The sequence below is a fragment of the Vulpes vulpes genome, chromosome 2 (genome assembly GCF_048418805.1).
Source record: "Vulpes vulpes isolate BD-2025 chromosome 2, VulVul3, whole genome shotgun sequence".
Taxonomy (NCBI): domain Eukaryota; kingdom Metazoa; phylum Chordata; class Mammalia; order Carnivora; family Canidae; genus Vulpes; species Vulpes vulpes.
This window is the reverse complement of record NC_132781.1, coordinates 33,915,052-33,937,806: the sequence shown is the minus strand read 5'-3', so window position 1 is coordinate 33,937,806 and position 22,755 is coordinate 33,915,052. Positions and strand designations below refer to the sequence as shown.

General features: G+C 37.4%; 1 protein-coding gene across 1 annotated transcript in view; it reads right to left on the bottom strand.

The window, feature by feature from the left end:
* Window positions 1-22,755, bottom strand: part of DHX40 (DEAH-box helicase 40) — a 54,431-nt gene that overhangs the window by 14,836 nt on the left and 16,840 nt on the right. Inside the window, exons 8-12 of the mRNA XM_025996042.2 lie at window positions 22,582-22,681; window positions 20,399-20,485; window positions 20,080-20,262; window positions 15,494-15,574; window positions 14,119-14,276 (exon numbers count right to left, since the gene is read on the bottom strand). Coding sequence (XP_025851827.2) covers window positions 14,119-14,276; window positions 15,494-15,574; window positions 20,080-20,262; window positions 20,399-20,485; window positions 22,582-22,681 — 609 coding nt within the window. The remainder of the gene's footprint in view (window positions 1-14,118; window positions 14,277-15,493; window positions 15,575-20,079; window positions 20,263-20,398; window positions 20,486-22,581; window positions 22,682-22,755) is intronic.

Here is a 22,755-nt window from a genome sequence, read left to right as displayed (position 1 = left end):
AATAGCTGAAAAATTCCAAAATTTGATGAAGAACATTAATCTACACCTTGAGGAAGCTTAATGAACTCCAAGTAGGATAAAAGCAAAAGGACCCACAGACACATAATAGCCAATATACTGAAAGCAGCAAAAGGAAAATGACTTATTATGCACAAAAGAATCCCAATAAAATTAACAAATGACTTCTCATTAGATGTAATGGATGCTGGAGGACTGTGGAATGATTTATTTATTCACAGTGTTGAAAGAAATTGCCACCTAAGAATCCTATATCCAATAAAATAATCTTTCAAAATGAAGGCAAAATAAAGACATTCCCAGATAACAAAACCTAAAAGAATTCATTGCTCGCATACCTGATTTACAGGAAATAATAAAGGAAGTTATTCAGGCTGAAGGCAAGTGGCACCACACAGTAATTTGAATGACACTGAAAAAAAAAAAACACTGGCAAAAGTAAAATATGTAGGTAAATGGAAAAGAAAATATTTCTTCTATTATGTTCCTTTAGTGATTGAAAAAGAAACTGCATGAAATATTACCTATAAAATTGTATTGTTGGGTGTATTAATAGAGAAATGTAATAGATTTGACAATAACACTTCATGTATTACATATTTTTTTAAAAAAGAGACCTAGGTCAGTATCTAAAGGAAAAAAAAACCTCAAACCTGTGCCTGACATAACAATAGAAAAGGCCACTGCTATTTTATAGTTACATTTTCATTATGTGGAATTTGGAGACACTGATAAATCTCCTAGCTACACCTCAGTGCTTCAGGGGTAATTCATGTTTCATATCCATTAACATGACTAACATCAAGTGCTTCCCAAAGGCAAGATTTAATCAAAAATATCTCACCAAATCAAAGCACAGAATATAAGATATATTCCTGTTGGCTATATTATCTGAATATTCTAAAGAGTAAGACCTATGTTCATAGATACCTAAAGCCAAATATTAGACTAACAAAGAGAAGTCTCCTTTTTCCTTGAGGGCCTACAAATATAGGTCACTTTTAAATAATGTTTTCCTAAAGTGTAGGTCCCAAATAAAGGCCTTCAAGATACTAAAAACCAATTCAATGACCTGATAAAAAAACAAAGAACACATAATTAAAACCTAAGACCTGAACAACCTAAAAAGTTAAAAAGTTGAGAAAATAATCCATCCACACACAGAAGATTCTAAATAAAAATTTTAAAATCAGGGACACCTAGGTGGCTCAGTCCGTTGAGCATCTGACTCTTGGTTTCAGCTCAGGTCATGATCTCAGGACCACAGAATCCAGTGAGCCCTGTGATGGCCTGTGTGTAAAGTGCAGACTGTGCTTGAGATTCTCTCCCTTTCCCTCTGCCCCTCCCCTCTGTTCCCACATGCTTTCTATTTCTAAAATAAATAAAATCTTAAAAAGAAAAAAAATTTAAAGCTAATACCTGGCCTTCTACTTCCAGTACTGGAATAGACTTAATTTTTCATTTCTTCACAACTTCTTTCAAAGACATATGAAAGTTTAAAGGAATATTATAATACTGTATTTGAAGTTTATAATGTATTAAATGTAATATATATGACAACAATAGCACACATGATGGAGGAATGAATAGAACTAAATTGTTGCAAGGTTTTCTATATTTTACATGAAGCAATAAAATATTCATTGAGTAAACTGTGATTAAAGATGTAAATTATAAGCCCTCAGCAAGGAGAATAGCAACAAGAATAAAGGGTTCAACACAATCCCTATCAAAATTCTAGCAGACTTTTTCTTGAAAAACCTGGTATGCTGATTCTACAATCTTTATAGAAATGCAAGGAATATGGAATAACCACAAGAGTATCAAAAAAGGAGGGGAGGGGTAAGATGGCGGAAGAGTAGGGTCTCCAAGTCACCTGTCCTCAACAAAGTACCTAGAAAACCATCCAATCATCCTGAAAATCTACGAATTCGGCCTGAGATTTAAAGAGAGACCAGCTGGAATGCTCCAGTGAGAAGAGTTCGTGCTTCTATCAAGGTAGGAAGACGGGGGAAAAAAGAAATAAAGAAACAAAAGGCCTCTAAGGGGGAGGGGCCCCGCGAGAGGCCGGGCTGAGGCCGGGGCGAGTGTCCCCAGGACAGGAGAGCCCCGTCCCGGAGGAGCAGGAGCTGCACCAACCTTCCCCGCGGAAAGGCCTCCTGGGGAATTGGAGCAGGATCCCCAGAAAGGCGGGGATGCCCTCGGGCTCCCTGGGACAGTAACAGAGAAACTGCGCCCCGGGGAGATGCGCCGAGCTCCCTAAGGGCTGCAGCGCGCACGGCGGGACCCGGAGCAGCTCGGAGGGGCTCGGAGCAGCTCGGAGGGGCTCGGGCTGCGGCTCCGCGGAGGGCCTGCGCGGCTCCGCGGAGGGGGCTGCGGGGCTCCAGGAGCAGCTCAGCGGCGGCGGCTCGGGCAGAGGAAGAAGCTCCGTGCGGAGGGGGCGGCGCGGCTCCGGGTACAGCTCGGAGGGGCTTGAGCGGTGGCTCCGCGGAGGGGGCTGCACTGCCGGGAGCGTGAATCCAACAGCGCAGGTCCCGGAGCACAGGGCGCCGGGACACAGCCCAAGATCCGGCCTCCCCCCGGGACAGGCAGAGGCCGGGAGGGCCCAGGACCCCGAGGACGCTCCTGCCTGGAACCGAGCAGATCAGCGGCCCCACCCGGGAGCCCCCAGGCCCTGCAGACGAGAGCCCCGGAGCTACTGCGGGAGCTGACTCCAGGGTCCCAGAGCTGCCCCCGCCACTGTGGCTTCCTCCCGGGGCCTCACGGGGTGAACAACCCCCACTGAGCCCTGCACCAGGCAGGGGCAGAGCAGCTCCCCCAAGTGCTAACACCTGAAAATCAGCACAGCAGGCCCCTCCCCCAGAAGACCAGCGAGACGGACCAGTTCCAAGGGAAGTCAAGGGACTTAAAGTATACAGAATCGGAAGATACTGCCCCGTGTTTTTTTTGTTTTTTTGTTTTTGTTTTTGTTTTTTGTTTTTGTTTTGTTTTGTGCTTTTTTTCTTTCTTTCTTCTTGATTTCTGATTGCTTCCCCCACCCCACCCCACCCTTTTTTTCTCCTTCCTTTCTTTTCTTTCTCTTTTTCTTCTCTTTTTCCCCCTTTTTTTTCTTCTTTCTCTTTTTTCTTTTTCTCTTTTCTTTCCTTCTCTCTCTTTTTCTCCTTTTCCCAATACAACTTGTTTTGGCCACTCTGCACTGAGCAAAATGACTAGAAGGAAAACCTCACCTCAAAAAAAAGAATCAGAAACAGCCCTCTCTCCCACAGAGTTACAAAATCTGGATTACAATTCAATGTCAGAAAGCCAATTCAGAAGCACTATTATACAGCTACTGGTGGCTCTAGAAAAAACCATAAAGGACTCAAGAGACTTCATGACTGCAGAATTTAGATCCAATCAGACAGAAATTAAAAATCAATTAAATGAGATGCAATCCAAGCTAGAAGTCCTAACGACGAGGCTTAACGAGGGGGAAGAAGGAGTGAGTGACATAGAAGACAAGTTGATGGCAAAGAGGGAAACTGAGGAAAAAAGAGACAGGCAATTAAAAGACCATGAGGATAGATTAAGGGAAATAAATGACAGCCTGAGGAAGAAAAACCTACGTTTAATTGGGGTTCCCGAGGGTGCCGAAAGGGACAGAGGGCCAGAATATGTATTTGAACAAATCCTAGCTGAAAACTTTCCGAATCTGGGAAGGGAAACAGGCATTCAGATCCAGGAAATAGAGAGATCCCCCCCTAAAATCAACAAAAACCGTTCAACACCTCGACATTTAATAGTGAAGCTTGCAAATCCCAAAGATAAGGAGAAGATCCTTAAAGCAGCAAGAGAAAAAAAGTCCCTGACTTTTATGGGGAGGAATATTAGGGTAACAGCAGACCTCTCCACAGAGACCTGGCAGGCCAGAAAGGGCTGGCAGGATATATTCAGGGTCCTAAATGAAAAGAACATGCAACCAAGAATACTTTATCCAGCAAGGCTTTCATTCAAAATGGAAGGAGAGATAAAGAGCTTCCAAGACAGGCAGGAACTGAAAGAATATGTAACCTCCAAACCAGCTCTGCAAGAAATTTTAAGGGGGACTCTTAAAATTCCCCTTTAAGAAGAAGTTCAGTGGAACAATCCACAAAAACAAGGACTGAATAGATATGATGACACTAAACTCATATCTCTCAATAGTAACTCTGAACATGAACGGGCTTAATGACCCCATCAAAAGGCGCAGGGTTTCAGACTGGATAAAAAAGCAGGACCCATCTATTTGCTGTCTACAAGGGACTCATTTTAGACAGAAGGACACCTACAACCTGAAAATAAAAGGTTGGAGAACCATTTACCATTCAAATGGTCCTCAAAAGAAAGCAGGGGTTGCCATCCTTATATCAGATAAATTAAAATTTACCCCGAAGACTATAGTGAGAGATGAAGAGGGACACTATCTCATACTCAAAGGATCTATCCAACAAGAGGACTTAACAATCCTCAATATATATGCCCCGAATGTGGGAGCTGCCAAATATTTAAACCAATTAATAACCAAACTGAAGAAATACTTTGATAATAATACACTTATACTTGGTGACTTCAATCTAGCTCTCTCTATACTAGATAGGTCTTCTAAGCACAACATATCCAAAGAAACGAGAGCTTTAAATGATACACTGGACCAGATGGATTTCACAGATATCTACAGAACTTTACAACCAAACTCAACTGAATACACATTCTTCTCAAGTGCACATGGAACTTTCTCCAGAATAGACCACATACTGGGTCACAAATCGGGTCTGAACCGATACCAAAAGATCAGGATAGTCCCCTGTATATTCTCAGACCATAATGCCTTGAAATTAGAACTTAATCACAACAAGAAGTTTGGAAGGACCACAAACACGTGGAGGTTAAGGACCATCCTGCTAAAAGATGAAAAGGTCAACCAGGAAATTAAGGAAGAATTAAAAAGATTCATGGAAACTAATGAGAATGAAGATACAACCGTTCAAAATCTTTGGGATGCAGCAAAAGCAGTCCTGAGGGGGAAATACATCGCAATACAAGCATCCATTCAAAAACTGGAAAGAACTCAAATTCAAAAGCTCACCTTACACATAAAGGAACTAGAGAAAAAGCAACAAATAGACCCCACCCCCAGCAGAAGAAGACAGTTAATTAAAATTCGAGCAGAACTAAATGATATCGAGACCAAAAGAACTGTGGAACAGATCAACAGAACCAGAAGTTGGTTCTTTGAAAGAATTAATAAGATAGATAAACCATTAGCCAACCTTATTAAAAAGAAGAGAGAGAAGACTCAAATTAATAAAATCATGAATGAGAAAGGAGAGATCACTACCAACAGCAAGGAAATACAAACGATTTTAAAAACATATTATGAACAGCTGTATGCCAATAAATTAGGAAATCTAGAAGAAATGGACGCATTCCTGGAAAGCCACAAACTACCAAAACTGGAGCAGGAAGAAATAGAAAACCTGAACAGGCCAATAACCAGGGAGGAAATTGAAGCAGTCATCAAAAACCTCCCAAGACACAAGAGTCCAGGGCCAGATGGCTTCCCAGGGGAATTCTATCAAACGTTTAAAGAAGAAATCATACCTATTCTACTAAAGCTGTTTGGAAAGATAGAAAGAGATGGAGTACTTCCAAATTCGTTCTATGAGGCCAGCATCACCTTAATTCCGAAACCAGACAAAGACCCCACCAAAAGAATAACAGACCAATATCCCTGATGAACATGGATGCAAAAATTCTCAACAAGATACTAGCCAATAGGATCCAACAACACATTAAGAAAATTATTCACCATGACCAAGTAGGATTTATCTCCGGGACACAAGGCTGGTTCAACACTCGTAAAACCATCAATGTGATTCATCATATCAGCAAGAGAAAAACCAAGAACCATATGATACTCTCATTAGATGCAGAGAAAGCATTTGACAAAATGCAGCATCCATTCCTGATCAAAACCCTTCAGAGTGTTGGGATAGAGGGAACTTTCCTCGACATCTTAAAAGCCATTTACGAAAAGCCCACAGCAAATATCATTCTCAATGGGGAAGCACTGGGAGCCTTTCCCCTAAGATCAGGAACAAGACAGGGATGTCCACTCTCACCACTGCTGTTCAACATAGTTCTGGAAGTCCTCGCCTCAGCAATCAGACAACAAAAAGACAGTAAAGGCATTCAAATTGGCAAAGAAGAAGTCAAACTCTCCCTCTTCGCCGATGACATGATACTCTACATAGAAAACCCAAAAGCCTCCACCCCAAGATTGCTAGAACTCATACAGCAATTTGGTAGCAAGGCAGGATACAAAATCAATGCCCAGAAATCAATGGCATTTCTATACACTGAGACTGAAGAAAGAGAAATTAAGGAGTCAATCCCATTTACAATTGCACCCAAAAGCATAAGATACCTAGGAATAAACCTAACCAAAGAGGTAAAAGATCTATACCCTAAAAACTATAGAACACTTCTGAAAGAAATTGAGGAAGACACAAAGAGATGGAAAAATATTCCATGCTCATGGATTGGCAGAATTAATATTGTAAAAATGTCAATGTTACCCAGGGCAATTTACACGTTTAATGCAATCCCTATCAAAATACCATGGACTTTCTTCAGAGAGTTAGAACAAATTATTTTAAGATTTGTGTGGAATCAGAAAAGACCCCGAATAGCCAGGGGAATTTTAAAAAAGAAAACCATAGCTGGGGGCATCACAATGCCAGATTTCAGGCTGTACTACAAAGCTGTGGTCATCAAGACAGTGTGGTACTGGCACAAAAACAGACACATAGATCAATGGAACAGAATAGAGAACCCAGAAGTGGATCCTGAAATGTATGGTCATCTAATATTCGATAAAGGAGGAAAGACTATCCATTGGAAGAAAGACAGTCTCTTCAATAAATGGTGCTGGGAAAATTGGACATCCACATGCAGAAGAATGAAACTGGACCACTCTCTTTCACCATACACGAAGATAAACTCAAAATGGATGAGAGATCTAAATGTGAGACAAGAGTCCATCAAAATCATAGAAGAGAACACAGGCAACACCCTTTTTGAACTCGGCCACAGTAACTTCTTGCAAGATACATCCACAAAGGCAAAAGAAACAAAAGCAAAAATGAACTATTGGGACTTCATCAAGATAAGAAGCTTTTGCACAGCAAAGGATACAGTCAACAAAACTAAAAGACAACCTACAGAATGGGAGAAGATATTTGCAAATGACATATCAGATAAAGGGCTAGTTTCCAAAATCTATAAAGAACTTATTAAACTCAACACCAAAGAAACAAACATTCCAATCATGAAATGGGCAAAAGACATGAAGAGAAATCTCACAGAGGAAGACATGGACATGGCCAGCATGCACATGAGAAAATGCTCTGCATCACTTGCCATCAGGGAAATACAAATCAAAACCACAATGAGATACCACCTCACACCAGTGAGAATGGGGAAAATTAACAAGGCAGGAAACAACAAATGTTGGAGAGGATGCGGAGAAAAGGGAACCCTCTTACACTGTTGGTGGGAATGTGAACTGGTGCAGCCACTCTGGAAAACTGTGTGGAGGTTCCTCAAAGAGTTAAAAATAGACCTGCCCTACGACCCAGCAATTGCACTGTTGGGGATTTACCCCAAAGATTCAGATGCAATGAAACATTGGGACACCTGCACCCTGATGTTTCTAGCAGCAATGGCCACAATAGCCAAACTGTGGAAGGAGCCTCGGTGTCCATCGAAAGATGAATGGATAAAGAAGATGTGGTTTATGTATACAATGGAATATTACTCAGCAATTAGAAACAACAAATACCCACCATTTGCTTCAACGTGGATGGAACTGGAGGGTATTATGCTGAGTGAAATAAGTCAATCGGAAAAGGACAGTGTATGTTCTCATTCATTTGGAGAATATAGTAATAGTGAAAGGGAATATAAAGGAAGGGAAAAGAAATGTTGGGAAATATCAGGAAGGGAGACAGAACATAAAGACTCCTAACTCGGGGAAACGAACTAGGGGTGGTGGAAGGGGAGGAGGGCGGGTGTTGGAGGGGAATGGGTGACGGGCACTGAGGTGGACACTTGACGGGATGAGCACTGGGTGTTTTTCTGTATGTTGGTAAATTGAACACCAATAAAAATTAATTAAAAAAAATAAAAAAAAATAAAAGCCGCAAAGGTAAAAAAAAAAAAAAAAAAAGAGTATCAAAAAAGGAACACAATGAGATCCCTGGGTGGCTCAGCAGTTTGGCGCCTGCCTTTGCCCCAGGGCGTGATCCTGGAGACCTGGGATCGAGTCCCGCGTCGGGCTTCTGGCATGGAGCCGGCTTCTCCCTCTGCCTGTGTCTCTGCCTCTTTCTTTCTATGTCTATCCTGAATAAATAAATAAGTCTTAAAAAAAAAAAAAAGGGGGAACACAATGTTGAAAGACTTACAATGTCTTATTTCAAAATTTATCATAAAGCTATTTAATCAACACAAAGTGGCACTGACATAAGGATATACAAACAGATAAATGGAATAAAATAAAGTCCAGAAAGAGTCATACATATATACCCATAGATTTTTCTACAAAGGTAACAATGCAGTTCAGTGGGGGAAAGAAATCTTTTCCATAAATGTGCTGGAATAAGTGTATATTCACAGAGGAAAAAAAAGTACCCTAGACCTCAACCTCATACCATATACAAAACTTAATTTCAGATGGATCACTGTACTAAACTTTATTAAAAGCTAGATACTGTAGAGCTTTTAGGTAAACATCCATAGAAATATGAGAGAGAAATATATTTTCACGATCTTGGGGAAGGAAAAGATCTTTTAGCAGTCAGAAAGTAGTAACCACAAAAAATAGTAACTGATGTATTAAACTTCTCAAAATTCAAAAGCTCCCCTCATCAAAAGCCACTGTTCAGAAAGTAAACAGAAAAGCCCAGAGTAGGAACAACTACATGCAACTCATACCTACCAAATAACTTGTATCCAGAGTAAATTAAAAACTCTGAGATTCCATAATTTTTTAATAAATTTAAAGTATGGGTAAAATATTTTAACAGACAATTCACAAAGGAAGACAGACAAATGGCCAATAATCACATGAATGTATAAAAATATTAGTTAGCAGGAAAATGCAAATTAAACCATAAGGAGGGAATGGCAATATATAATAGAATGTATAAAACAGAATAGAATGTATAAAATAGAATGTATAAAATTAACTGACAGGCAACATCAAATGTTGAGGAAGACGTAGTACAAACTGAATTCTCAAACATTGCTGATGGAATTTTAAAATGGCATGGCCATTTTGAGAAAAGGGTTGGCAATTTCTTTGCTTTTTTTTTAAAGACTTATTTATTTTAGAGAGAGCAAGTGAGAATATAAGCAGGGGGAGGGGCACAAGGAGAAAGAGAATCCCAATCCCAAACCAACTCCCCACTGAGCGTGAAGCCCAACACAGGGCTCCATGAGGGAGGTGGGAGGAACTTGATCCCACAACTCAAGCTGAATGGGAAACACATGCCTACTCAATAATGTAGCAATTTGTTTCCTAGGTAGTTAACGAAGAGTAATGAAAATATACATCTATAAAAAACCTAGACAGGAATATTCAAAACAGCTTTTTTTTTTTAAGATTTATTTTTTTGAGAGAGAGTGTATACACTCGCAAGAGAGTGAGGGTGAGAGGAGTAGAGAAGCAGGGAGAGGGACAAGCAGAGTCTGTGCTAAGCCCCAGAGCCCAACTCCAACTCGATCTCAAGACCCTGAGATCACAACCTGAGCCAAAACCAAGAGTCCATTGCTTAATGGAGTGTGCCACCCAGGCACCCCTTAACAGCTGTATTTATAAATAGCACCAAATAAGAAACAATTCAAATGTCTATCAATAGAATAATGGTAAAAACTAATTGTAGTATGTCCGTCCATACAGTGGAATTACTACTCAATAAAAAGAACAAAGCACTAATAAATACAACATGGATGAATCTCCTTACATTATGTTGATCAAAAGAAGCCAAACACAAAAAAGTACATATTATATAAGTCCATTTACATGAAGTCTCAGAAAAGCCAAACTTAAAAAAAAAAAAAATCGAGAAGTGGCTAACTGGGGGGAGGTGGGATAGCTAGATTCTGACTGCAAAGGGGTATTGAGGAAATTTTCTGGAGTGATAAAACTGTTCCATATCTTTTTTTTTTTTTAAACTGTTCCATATCTTAACAGAGGTATGGGTTATATGGGTGTGCGCACTTCGCAAAACTAATTGAATTATACAACTTTCATATGTTTCAAGACATGCACATTTTACCTCAAAATAAAAACTGTTAGCAGACATTGATATATCTGAGGAATCCTAAAACTACTTTTGTATATTCTAGTGACAATGGACAATTAGAATATGGACTCTGGACTAGATAATAGTATTGTGTCAATATTAAATTTCCTAATTTTGGTAAATGGACTATGGTTAAATAAGAAATTGCCCTAATTCTTAGTAAATATGCATATCAATATTTTTTGGTGAGAGTGTAATATTCTCAAAACGTTCCCTTTTATATTCTAAAAAAGAAATAAAAAGCATACATATAGAGAAAAAGAAAGAGAAAGAAGAAAATAATAACGCAGATACAGCAAAATATTAAAAACTGCTGAAACAAGGTAAAACGTATAAAGGAATTCTTTATTATTCTTTCAACATTTCTGTAACTTTAAAATTTTATAATTTTAAATTTTATAAAGGTAATTAAAAATAAAAAAACTAACGCCAGGGGATCCCTGGGTGGCTCAGTGGTTTGGCGCCTGCCTTTGGCCCAGGGCGCAATCCTGGAGTCCAGGGATCCAGTCGCATGTCAGGCTCCCAGCATGGGGCCTGCCTCTCCCTCTGCCTGTGTCTCTGCCTCTCTCTCTCTCTCTCTCTCTCTCTCTGTGTCTATCATGGATAGATAAATAAAATCTTAAAAAAAAAAAAAAAAAAACTAACACCAGAGTGGTTTCATCTATTTAAAAATTCCAAAGAGGAAAAACAACTCCTTTTTCTGGCCTTACAAGACTATTAGACTGGATCACCCTAATCTAATCTAATTCCCTGAGTTTACAAATGAAGAATGAAGTCCAGAAAAACTAGGCCAATAGTCAGATAATTAGGTTTCAGGGAGTCAGGTTAGAACCCTGGTCTCTTGACTCTCACTTCAACACTCTATAATAGTTTTTAGAGCATCTTTGGCTTTGAAAACCAGCCAAACTTACTTATTTACTCACTTTTTAAGTTTATTATTAAAGGATAGCTGACACACATGCTACATTAGGTTCGGGTGCACAACATAGCAATTCAACGATTCTTTACATTATTCAATGCACCACAGTAAGCGTACTTCCTATAAAACATTATTATAATATTACTGACTGTATTCCTTATACTGTACTTCTCATCTCCATGACTTATTTATTTATAACTGGAATTTTGTTTCTCTTAATTCCATTCACCTATTTCACCCACCCCCCTACCCACCACCCAGCCAACCTTACTTACTGCATATATAGTCTTTGCTAGAAAAAAAAATAATTGTATATTACTAGAACCAAAATTCTGACACTTAAGACTACAATCTAGAAAGTTAGAGGGAAAAAAAAGACTACAATATATTTGGGATAGGCAGCACATGGATTAAACCAGAGTACTTTTATAGAAAAATGTATCCTCCATTATTGTCTTAGCAATAAATAAACCAATCTGGACACAACACTCAGCCTATAAAAGGATATGGCCAGTATGATAGCACATACTATTGTTAGCCTTGGCTGCAGGCAAGATACACTGTCTATTCCTAAGCTTTTAAAAAATTAATTAATTAATTGGGGGCAGGGGACAGAGGCAGTGGGAAAGAGAAAATCTTAAGCAGGCTCCATATGCAGGGGCTTGATCTCACAACCCTGAGATCATGACCTGAGCTGAAAACAAGGGTCAGAAGCTTAACTCACTAAGCCACTCAGGCTCCCCCCAGAGGCTCTTTAAAAAAAAAAAAAATTGTGATCCTCTCCACTCCCATTAGGAGAAAATAAAGCTGATGAAGTAAGGTGTGTCCCATACTGACACACCAAGAAAGGAAAGAAGTAGAAATTTAAAGACATTAGAAATCTCAAAATAATTATTTGGATACAACGGCTGAACTTCCATTTCTTTTGAGTCTAGGGAAGAAAAGTTAATATATTACTAATGTACTATAACAGGGCAAAGTTCCACTATACTATCTTCCTTTACCAGTGAAAGGAAATTAACTCTCAGCCAGGAACATTATCAACTCTCTATTTCAAGCAACTCAGTTAAAGGATAACAAAATGTAAAATTCGTTTATCCTCAATTCCATCCCTCATAGGGCTAGATATATGGGAATAAAAAATCCCAGTCAATCACTGGAGAATCTAAATAAATGGAGAGATATTTCATGTACTTGGATAAGAAGGCTCAATAACTGTCAAGGTATCAGTTCTTTCCAGCCTGACTTACAGATTCAACATAATCCCACCCAGGTAAAGGACCAGCAACGTATTTTATGGATATCAACAATCTGGGTGTAAAGTTTATATAGAAAGGGAAAATAGCCAAAACAATATTGAACTGTTTTGGAAGGGCAAAGTCAGAGAACTGACCCTATCCAACTTCAAGAGTTACTACAAAGCTCCAATAATCAAGACAGTGTGGTACTGACAAAACAGGAAAAGAGATCAATGGAACAGAATACAGGACCCAGAAACAGACCCACACAAATACAGTTAAAAGATCTTTAACAAGGAAGAAAGGCGTTTCGATGGAAAAAGGATAATCTTTTGAACAAATGGGGCTAGAACAAATGGACATCTAATTCCTAGAGAATAACATAGGAGAAAACCTAGAGGATGTGATAGAGGATGGTGATAACTTTCCAAATACAGCACCAAAGGCACGACCTGTGATAGAAGTAACTGAAAACTAGACTTCATTAAAATTAAAAACTTCCGCTCTATGAAAGACAACATCAAAAGAATGAGAGGACAAACTACAGACTCAGAAAAATATTTGCAAAAGACATACCTGATAAAGAACTGGTATCTGAAATGTACAAAGAACTCTTAAAGCTCAACAATAAGAAAATTAATTAATTAGTTTATTTATTTATTTATTTATTTATTAGTATCCAATTTTTAAAAGATCTGGGGGCACCTGGCTGGCTTAGTAGAGCATGCAACTCTCAGAGTTCTAAGTTTGAGTTCCATGTTAGGTGCAGAGATTACTTAAAATCTTTAAATAAAATAACACAAGAAAATGAATAGACCTGAATGGACACTTCACCAGAAAAAGATCTACAATGGCAAACAAGCATATAAGAAGATGGTTAGGGCAGCCCGGGTGGCTCAGCGGTTTAGCGCCACCTTCGGCCCAGGGTGTGATCCTGGAGACCCGGGATCGAGTCCCACGTCAGGCTCCCTGTGTGGAAGCCTGCTTCTCCCTCTGCCTTGTGTCTCTGCCTCTCTCCCTCTGTGTCTCTCATGAATAAATAAATAAAATATTTTTAAAAAAAAAAGATGAAGAAGATGATTAACACCGTATGTCATCAGGGATCTGCATGGTAAAACAAGATACCAGCACACATTTATTAGAATGGTCAAAATCCAAAACAATGACAATACCAAATGCTGGTGAGAATGTGGAGCAACAGGAATTCTCAGACTCATTACTTATAAGAGGGTTTGGGGGCTTGGGAGAAGGGATGTAGGGATAAATAGGTGGAGCACAAGGGATGTTTAGGGCAGTGCAATTATTTAGTATATTACTGTAATGGTGGAAATGTTTCATTACAGATTTGTCAAAACCCAAAGAATATACAATACAGTGACCCTTTAAGTAATCATAATGTATCAATACTGGCTCATCAATAATAACAAATGTACTACATGAACAAAAAAAATGTTAATAATGAGCAAACTGTGTGCATCTGTACTTATCTTCAATTTTTCTTTAAACCTAAAACTGCTCTAAAAAATAAAGTCCATTATTTTTTAAATAAACTTCTTACCAGGTCTAATGAAGACATTTTCCACAGACAACATTGCTGCTATTGGAAGTAGTAGATCTTCACAATCCAGAGAAGCAGCCTTTATTACTGCACATGTCAGATGTGGAGGGAGAGGAAATTCCACCATAGACAAACCCAATCTGGTCACATGGCCACTCCTTAACAGAAAGAAAAAGTTCTTAAGTCTTTCTACCTTGAGAGAGTACAAAGGAAATGTTAATCTTCAGAAAGATCAGATACAGTTTATATTACCTTAAATCAACTCCAGAAATTCAATTCAATATAAGAAACATGACCATTGATCATTGGTAAAAGAAAACGTTAAGATGATATATTCCCTGCTTTCAAGGGCCAATACATCCAAAAAATAAGCAGTGAGGCAGAATAAAGTACATTAAAAAAAAAAAAAAAGACACAAAATGCCACAGAAGCATAGAAGATGTCCTCGAAGAAATCAGAGATTAATTACCAAATCTTTCCCCATCACACAATCATGAGAACCAAGACTCTGGCTCTCTTATTATTTAGATATATACTCAGCCTAATGCCTGGCATTGAAATTATACTCAAAAATTACTGTAAATGGGACGCCTGGGTGGCTCAGGGGTTAGGAGTCTGCCTTTGGCTCAGGGTGTGATCCTGGTTTAGCGATTGAGTCCTATATCGGGATCCCTGTGAGGAGCCTGCTTCTCCTTCTGCCTGTGTCTCTGCCTCTCTCTGTCTCTCTCATGAATAAATGAATAAAAGCTTTTTAAAAAAATTACTGTTAAATAATACCAGATATAACATAGTTTACCATGTAATTTTTAAATTCAGAATTATGGCAAAGAAAAACTGAGGAAAAATGCTAACTTCATATAAAATAATCCATTCAATGTAAACAAATAATTTTCTACTGATAAAGGAAACTATTAAGAACCCTATTTTAAAAAGATTGAGGGGGTGCCTGGGTGGCTCAGTCAGTTAAGCATCCGACGCTTGATTTTGGCTAAGATCATGATCTCAGGGTCATGGGATCAAGCCCTGCATCAGGCTCTATGCTCAGCATGGAGTCTACTTGTCCATCTCCCTTTGCTCCCCTGGCTTGTGCCCACGTGCACACACACTCTCTGTGTGTGTGTGTGTCTCTCTCTCTCAAATAAATTAAATTAAATTAAATTAAATTAAATTAAATTAAATTAAATTAAATTAAATAGAAACTGGGGTACCTGACTGGCTCAGTAGGTAAAGCATGTGATTCTCAATCCCAGGGTCGTGAGTTTGAGCCTCATGTGTGGCACAGAGTTTACTTAAAATAAAAATTAAAAATTAAAAAAATAATAAAATAAAACAAAGAAATTAAGATCTGCTGTGGTTGGTTTTGTTTTTGTTTTACCTGTCAATAGCATCACACTGGTAAAGTTGTTTAAGAGCTTCCAAAATAAGTCTCTCATTAGGTGGATCCAAATAGGGAAACCTGTGTGTTTAAATGAGATATGAGTGAGATTCCATTTTTTGACCACTGTAAGATTTTATACAGACTTGAAAATTTCTTTAAAAATGTTTACTTGATCTATTTTCAAGCCCTCTTCTCTTTTTTTCCTAAGCATTCTGATCATGAGCAGCATTCAACAAAGGAAGAAACTGTTTTTTCTGAATCACACTTTTTTTTAAAAATTTTTATTTAAATTCTAGTTAGTTAACATACAGTAAAATATTAGTTTCAGGAGTAGAATTCAGTACTGAATCACACTCTTCTATTTAATTCAAGAAGCATTTCTTTTTGATTCCCCCTTACCTAGAACACTCACCATTCTTCTCTACTTATCCTAATCCTGCCCCATTCTTCATAGCCAATATCAAATCTACTCTGTTCTATAAACCACAGGTTTTATTACAATTTAATTATAAACCAGTGGAGAAAATTAATTGAATGTGGGCAAACATTACAATTAACAGTACTTTAGCATGGCTTTTAATAAAATGGTTAAGTATAGCTGATTAATTTTACCATATTTGCTTTACATATATTCATATTTTCTCCTGAATTATCTGAAAACAAGTTGCAAATACAATGCCAATTCACCCCAAAATACTTCAGCATGCATCCTCTGAAAATAGACAATTTAGAAGCATTTGGGTGGTTTAGTCAGTTGAGTATCCCACTCTTGGTTTTGGCTCAGGTCATGATCTCAGGGTCCTGAGATGGGGCCCACATCTGGCTCCACAATCAGCACGGAATCTACTTAGGAATCTTTCCCTCTTCCTCTCCCTCCCCCCTTTCCCCTCCCCCCACCCACATGCACACTAGCTCTCTCTTAAATAAATATCTTTGAAGATAAAGACATTCTCTTAATAACCACAAAACTGTTAGTGAACATAAGACAATAATATTCACAAAGGGTGGCATATAACCAAGCATGAACATTTACATACATATTGTATTATTAAGAACAATAATTACTTAATACTCTCTGCACTGGATTACTTTTTCCACCGCAAGTCTTAGATGATTAAGTCATCTACTCTAACTTCTCACCTTGAAAAACTCCAACAAAGGACAAAAGGTCCAATACCTTACACAAAAGTCCATCCAAGGATTCACAGCTCTACTTAAAAACAAATAAACAAAAATCTCGTAGACTGTTCTATAATCAGTTTTCCTACAACTTGTACCAACAAGTCCTGGTATCTTCTAGAGCAAGAGTCGACAAACACTTTCTGTAAAATGGCCAGATAGTAAATAGTTTAGGTTTTGTAGGCCATATGGTCTCTGTCACAATTATTCAGCTCTGCTGTTGTAGCAAAAGCAGCCATACTTGAATGAATATGCATGGCTGTGTTCCAATAAAATTTTATTTACAAAAACAGACAGTGAGCCTGGACCATGGTTTTCGACCCCTGTCCTAGAGCAATACCAAACTAGTCAGCTTCCTCTTCTATATGAAAGCCCTTTCAGATCTGTAAAAAAAAAAAAAAAAAAAAACCTATCATTTTTCTCCCTTATTTACCAAATTTGTCAAGCACTCTTTGTATTATTTGCTTTCTAAGAGTGCTTCCTTTGGCAGCACATATACTAAAAAATATTTGCTTTCTAAGAGACCCAACATACCTAATTACCATCTTTCAGAAACACTCTAGCTTGTCAAAATTCTCATAAAATGTGAGGATATCCAAAACTGAACTCCAAATGTAGAGTGACCAACAGGAATGCTATAATTCCAGTCATCTGGATATTGCAATCTATTAATTAAAGCTTATGTCAGTAGGAATTTTTTATTGTTTTCTTAACAGAATAGTAATTGCAAGCTCATACTAAGTTGTGGTGATCTGATAATTTCAGATCTTTCCCACGTGAATTTCCTTAATGTATAACCAAAACACAGGATATAAAATGTAATCTTTCAGACTTTTGCTTGTTTATTTTTGTCCAAGGTTCTGGCTTACTGAGATCATTCTAAATCTTCCGGTTTTAATCAACTACTAATTAGATATCTAGACATTTTCCAAAAATCTGATAACCATGATTTTAATATCTTTAATAGTTTTATTGAAATGGTCATGAGGAAAGAGCAAAGTTCAGCATACTATCAGCCAAACTTTCATCTAGGCTATGCTAAGCCATTAATCAATACATTTTGGATTTAGCTATTAGGCAACTATAATCAGCAGTACTGTCATCTTATTCACAAAGATGTCAAATATAATCTTATTATATACTGTGTAGAAAACAAGAGATATATTAGGTTATTGTTCAATAAATTCTTATGGTACACCCATTATGTGGACTAGTTTTGTCCTCAAACTGAAAAGAAAATTGTTTATTTTAACATATTCTTCATGAACCAGTTTGAGCCATACAGATTATTATAAATCACCATCAAATTCTCTAAAACCATTTTTCTAATAAACTAAGCTAGAATTTGCTAAAGATCAATTTCAAACATACTGGGTAATTATTTCCAGATTCCACCCTTTTCCTAAATAAAGACGTCAAAAATTGTATTTCTCACAATTTTCTGGCAACCTATTTTGCATAATTTCTCTTAGATAACCCTAAATCTGCAAGTTTTTAGTACCATGGAAATAATGTATAAAGCCTCAAGACACTCATTTATGGTCATTAGGTTTTATCTTATTTCCTAATCCACCGTGGTCATCAATTCCTTACCTAGACTTGTTCTTATCTTTCTGATTTTAAAAACATTCTTGATAGAGAAAAAAGAAGCAAGACAATAATTGAAAAGCTCCATTTTCTTTTTTCTTTTTTTTTTAAGATTTTATTTATTTATTTGAGAGAGTGACAGAGAAAACAAAGGGAGAAGGAGAAAAGACTCCTGCTGAGCAGAGAGGTGAACCCCAGGTCCCAGAGATCATGACCTGGGCCAAAGGCAGACTCTTAATCAACTAAGCCACCTAGGCACCCCTAAAGCTCCATTTTCCTTCTGTCATCTATGAGTACTCTACCATATATCCCAAATACTGGCTCTATTTTTCCTTATACTACACACATATTAAAAAGAGAGAGAAGGGAGACACTCAGCTGTTTCAGTTGGTGGAGTATGTGACTCTTGATTTTGGAGTTTTGAGTTTGAGCCCCACACTCAGTGTAGAGGTTACTTAAAAATAAAATCTTTAAAAAAAAGAGAAAGAGTTGAGAAATCTTTTGTTTGTTTCTAGCATTTTGGAACTTTTAGTTAACATTCTAAGTCTTAAAACTTAACATGGAAAAATAACTCAATGCAGATGATATTAAGTAATTATGATTCCTACTTTTTAAATATATTCTTAATTATATGCCACTCTCAATATTCTTTTTTTCTAATACATGTTTATTCTTGATTATATGTTGCTTTGTAATTATATTATTCACAAAAATAATAATATTATGAATGTTATTTTAAAACCCAGGTTCATCTGAAAGCTTTCTGTTTAGGGATTTGGATTTCTTCAAATGATCCTTCTTTCTCATTGGAATCATTCATGATTACAGTTAGAATTTCATATATTATATGGTTTCCTCTTTTTAAAATCTATGTTCTCATTTAGAAAATATCTAATCTTAAACTGTCCAAAATATATTTTAATTGGCTTTCCAAGAGTATACAATACATATTTGGGTACACCTAGTAATTATTTTCCTTCTTATGAATTTAAAGAATGCATGGTCACCTTCTAAGGTTCCTGACAGTTTCACATTCGCAATCAATTTAGACTAAAATTAAAATTCAGGGACACCTGGGTGGCTCAGCAGTTGAGCATCTGCCTTCAGCCCAGGTCATGATCCTGGAAACCCCGGATCGAGTCCCACATCGGGCTCCCTGCATGGAGCCTGCTTCTCCCCTTACCTGTGTCTCTGCCTCTCTCTCTCTCTCTCTTTCTGTGTGTGTCTCTCTCATGAATAAATAAAATCTTTAAAAAATAATAAATTAAATTAAATTAAATTAAAATTCATCATTTCCTTTACCATGTATAATATGAAATTTCAAGCCCCTACAACAATGTTCTATCCTATGCCAATTAATTATATAGTTTAACATTTGAGTAATTTAACAGTTGTTCCATTCTTTGTTTCATGTGTCTGAATCTTATTTCCCTAACATAAGTTAAGTTTAGTAAAAGCAAAATACTACCACAGAGTATTACTCTATCTCTCAAAGTACTTGGTACAATGCTGGTCATACAAAAGATGCTACCAGAAAACCAGTTTCTGATTGGAATAAAGGTCATTATATATCTTCCATTACAGATGAACAGTGGTCACTAAATGATCCAAATAAACATCAGCATGAATATTTAGGCCAAGGTTAAAACAAGAACAAGGAATCAAATCACGGGAAAGCATTGCAAAGAAGACTTTTATTTGGGTTTAGCTAAACCTCGAAATGAAAGGGATGTAAGAGTCAAATACTTCAAATGAATTCTGAAGAATAACATGGCTCCATCCTAACAAATTTTTCTTTTTTCAAATTGTCTACATACCTTATAACATCGTGTATGGCAAGGCACTTTAAGGTCAGAACTACAGATGTCAAACTAGTTCTCTTAATCTCAGGGATCACATGGTCAGGCATACACTGGTTCCAAAAATCTTTACTATAGATCCGAAAGCATTTTCCTGAGGAAGTCCTGCCAGCTCGGCCACTTCGCTGTAACGCCTCACTCCTTTAGAAGCAGAAAAAGAGAAGTCCCCAAAACATACTGTAAGTTTCCTAAGTAGTTAACATCATACCCCTAAAACAGTTAAAAATTATCTATCAAGTTGTTTTTTGAACAAAAAAAGCTTGACATAGAAACTTACTTTGAAATTGGAACCACCTCCAGGATGTCCAACCCTAATCTGGGATTGTGATTTAACTGCTTCACAAAGCCACCATCTACCACATATCTAAGAAAAACGAAAACCAGTTAAGTTTCTAGAAAATAAGACTTGATTTTTAGCTACTTTGGATTCTCCTTTTCTACCAAACTAACAACTACATGATGACGTTTATATTAAACGTAAAGCCTAAAAGTCAAGAAATGAGAATGGAAATGTACAATGACTAAGCCAATGTGCAAAATGGTTTGAAGCTTCCTCTAAATGTTAAACACAGAACCACATGACCCAGAAATTGCATTCTTAAGTGTGTCTCAAAAGAACTGAAACAAGTACTCAACCAATATTTGTAGGCATATTTTTGTAGAAGCACTATTCATAAGAGCCAAAAGGTAAAAATAATCTAAATGTCTATTAATTATTATGGGATAAATGGATAAACAAATTATGGTATATACATACAATAGGATATTATTCAGCCATAAAAAACAAATAAAGTGTTGATACATACTACAGTGTGGATAAACCTTGAAAGCATAAGTGAAAGAAGCCAGACACAAAAGGTCACATACTATATGACCATTCATATGAAATATCCAGAATAGATCTCCATAAAAACAGAAAATAGGTTGGTGGTTGCCAAAGGCTGGAATGGAGAGGGGCATAGGGAATAACTGCTTAAAGGATACAGGGTTTTACTTTGGAGCAATAAAAATGTTTTAGAAGTAGAGGTAGTGTTAGTGTTTATACAACACCATAAATGTATTAAATACTGATTGTTCACCTTTAAATGTTAATTTTACATTATGTGAATTTCTCCTCTAAAAAACAAACTTGCAAGACACATCTAGACCACTCTAATAGGTTCAGAACCTAATTCCAGGTAGCCTTTAACTATAGCATTTAAATCAATAAAACAGAGAACAAGTCAGGTAAACAACTAAGTTAGGAATAGAAGTAAGTCTACCATTCACTAAAGGAACATTCCAAAAAAATATTTAATGACTTTTGTCTTTACTGGAAACAGAAAATTAAGAGGTTAACCTACTCTGAAGAAATGACAGCCCTTAGTGAAATATTTATTTTTAAAGTAAAGGAGAAAAGCAAAGGAAATTAAATCTCCTCTCAGATCCAGGTGATCATTTTACCCAAAAGAAAGATAAAGGATCTTTGAGATTTAGGTCTAGTCTTCCTGTGGCAAACAGATAGACTTTTAGTTAAAGACACAAAATATACTGGATAAAAGATAAATATCCAAAAGGGCCGTGGTTCAATAGGGTAAAAGAACTTCACATTAACTATCAGTCTAGACTTAAAATTTCCCTGTGTTTCTCCATTGAGTATACTCAAAAATTTGATGGCATCATTGATTACATTAAAAATAAGAGACTCACATCATAGTTCATTTCACAAAAAGGTGAGGAAAGTGAGCAACAGTACCTTCAGCTAAACACTTGGATATACAACACTTAACTCCACCAAGTGCAGGTGCCAGGTGAGAAAGAAATATCAAATCATCTTAAATATATGCTGATAATGAGTATAGAAAAACAGCTTTGTTTTTGTTTTTTATTTATGTCACACAGAGAGAGCGGCAGAGACACAGGCAGAAGGAGGAGCAGGCTCCATGCACCAGGAGCCCGACGTGGGATTCGATCCCGGGTCTCCAGGATTGCGCCCTGGGCCAAAAGCAGGCACCAAACTGCTGCGCCACGCAGGGATCCCAGAAAAACAGCTTTGGCTTTCTATTCAATGAATAATGAAACCCATAAAGCATGACACATAATCTTAAATTTGGGAAGAGAAAGCTACAAAAAAGTATGATCAAGAATACTACGTGTAGGGCACCTGGGTGGCTAGGCAGTTAAGTGCCTGCCTTTGGCCCAGGGCATGATCCTAGAGTCTCAGGATCGAGTCCCACAACGGGCTCCCTACATTGAGCCTGGTTCTCTCTCTATGTCTCTGCCTCTGTGTATCTCTCATGAATAAATAAATAAAACCTTGAAAAAAAAGGGGGGGGAATACTATGTGTACCTCCCACTCCATTTCCTAACCATGGCAATCAATAATTATTAAAAATGGTAGGTGATTACAAGTAGGTGAGAAGGAAATTAGTGGAGGGCACCAAGGAGCAAACTCAAAGCTAAGTGGCTTAAAAGTTGTACCTGATTCCATCTATTGTCAAAGATGTTGCAGAAATATTGGTGGATATGACACATTTTCTAATTCCAGGTGGAGGTGGCAAAAATATTCTTCTCTGTTGATCTAAAATACATGTAAAGAGCAAATGTTAATTTACAACATGCATTTATCAAATTCCACGTTTGAAAAACTTTCTT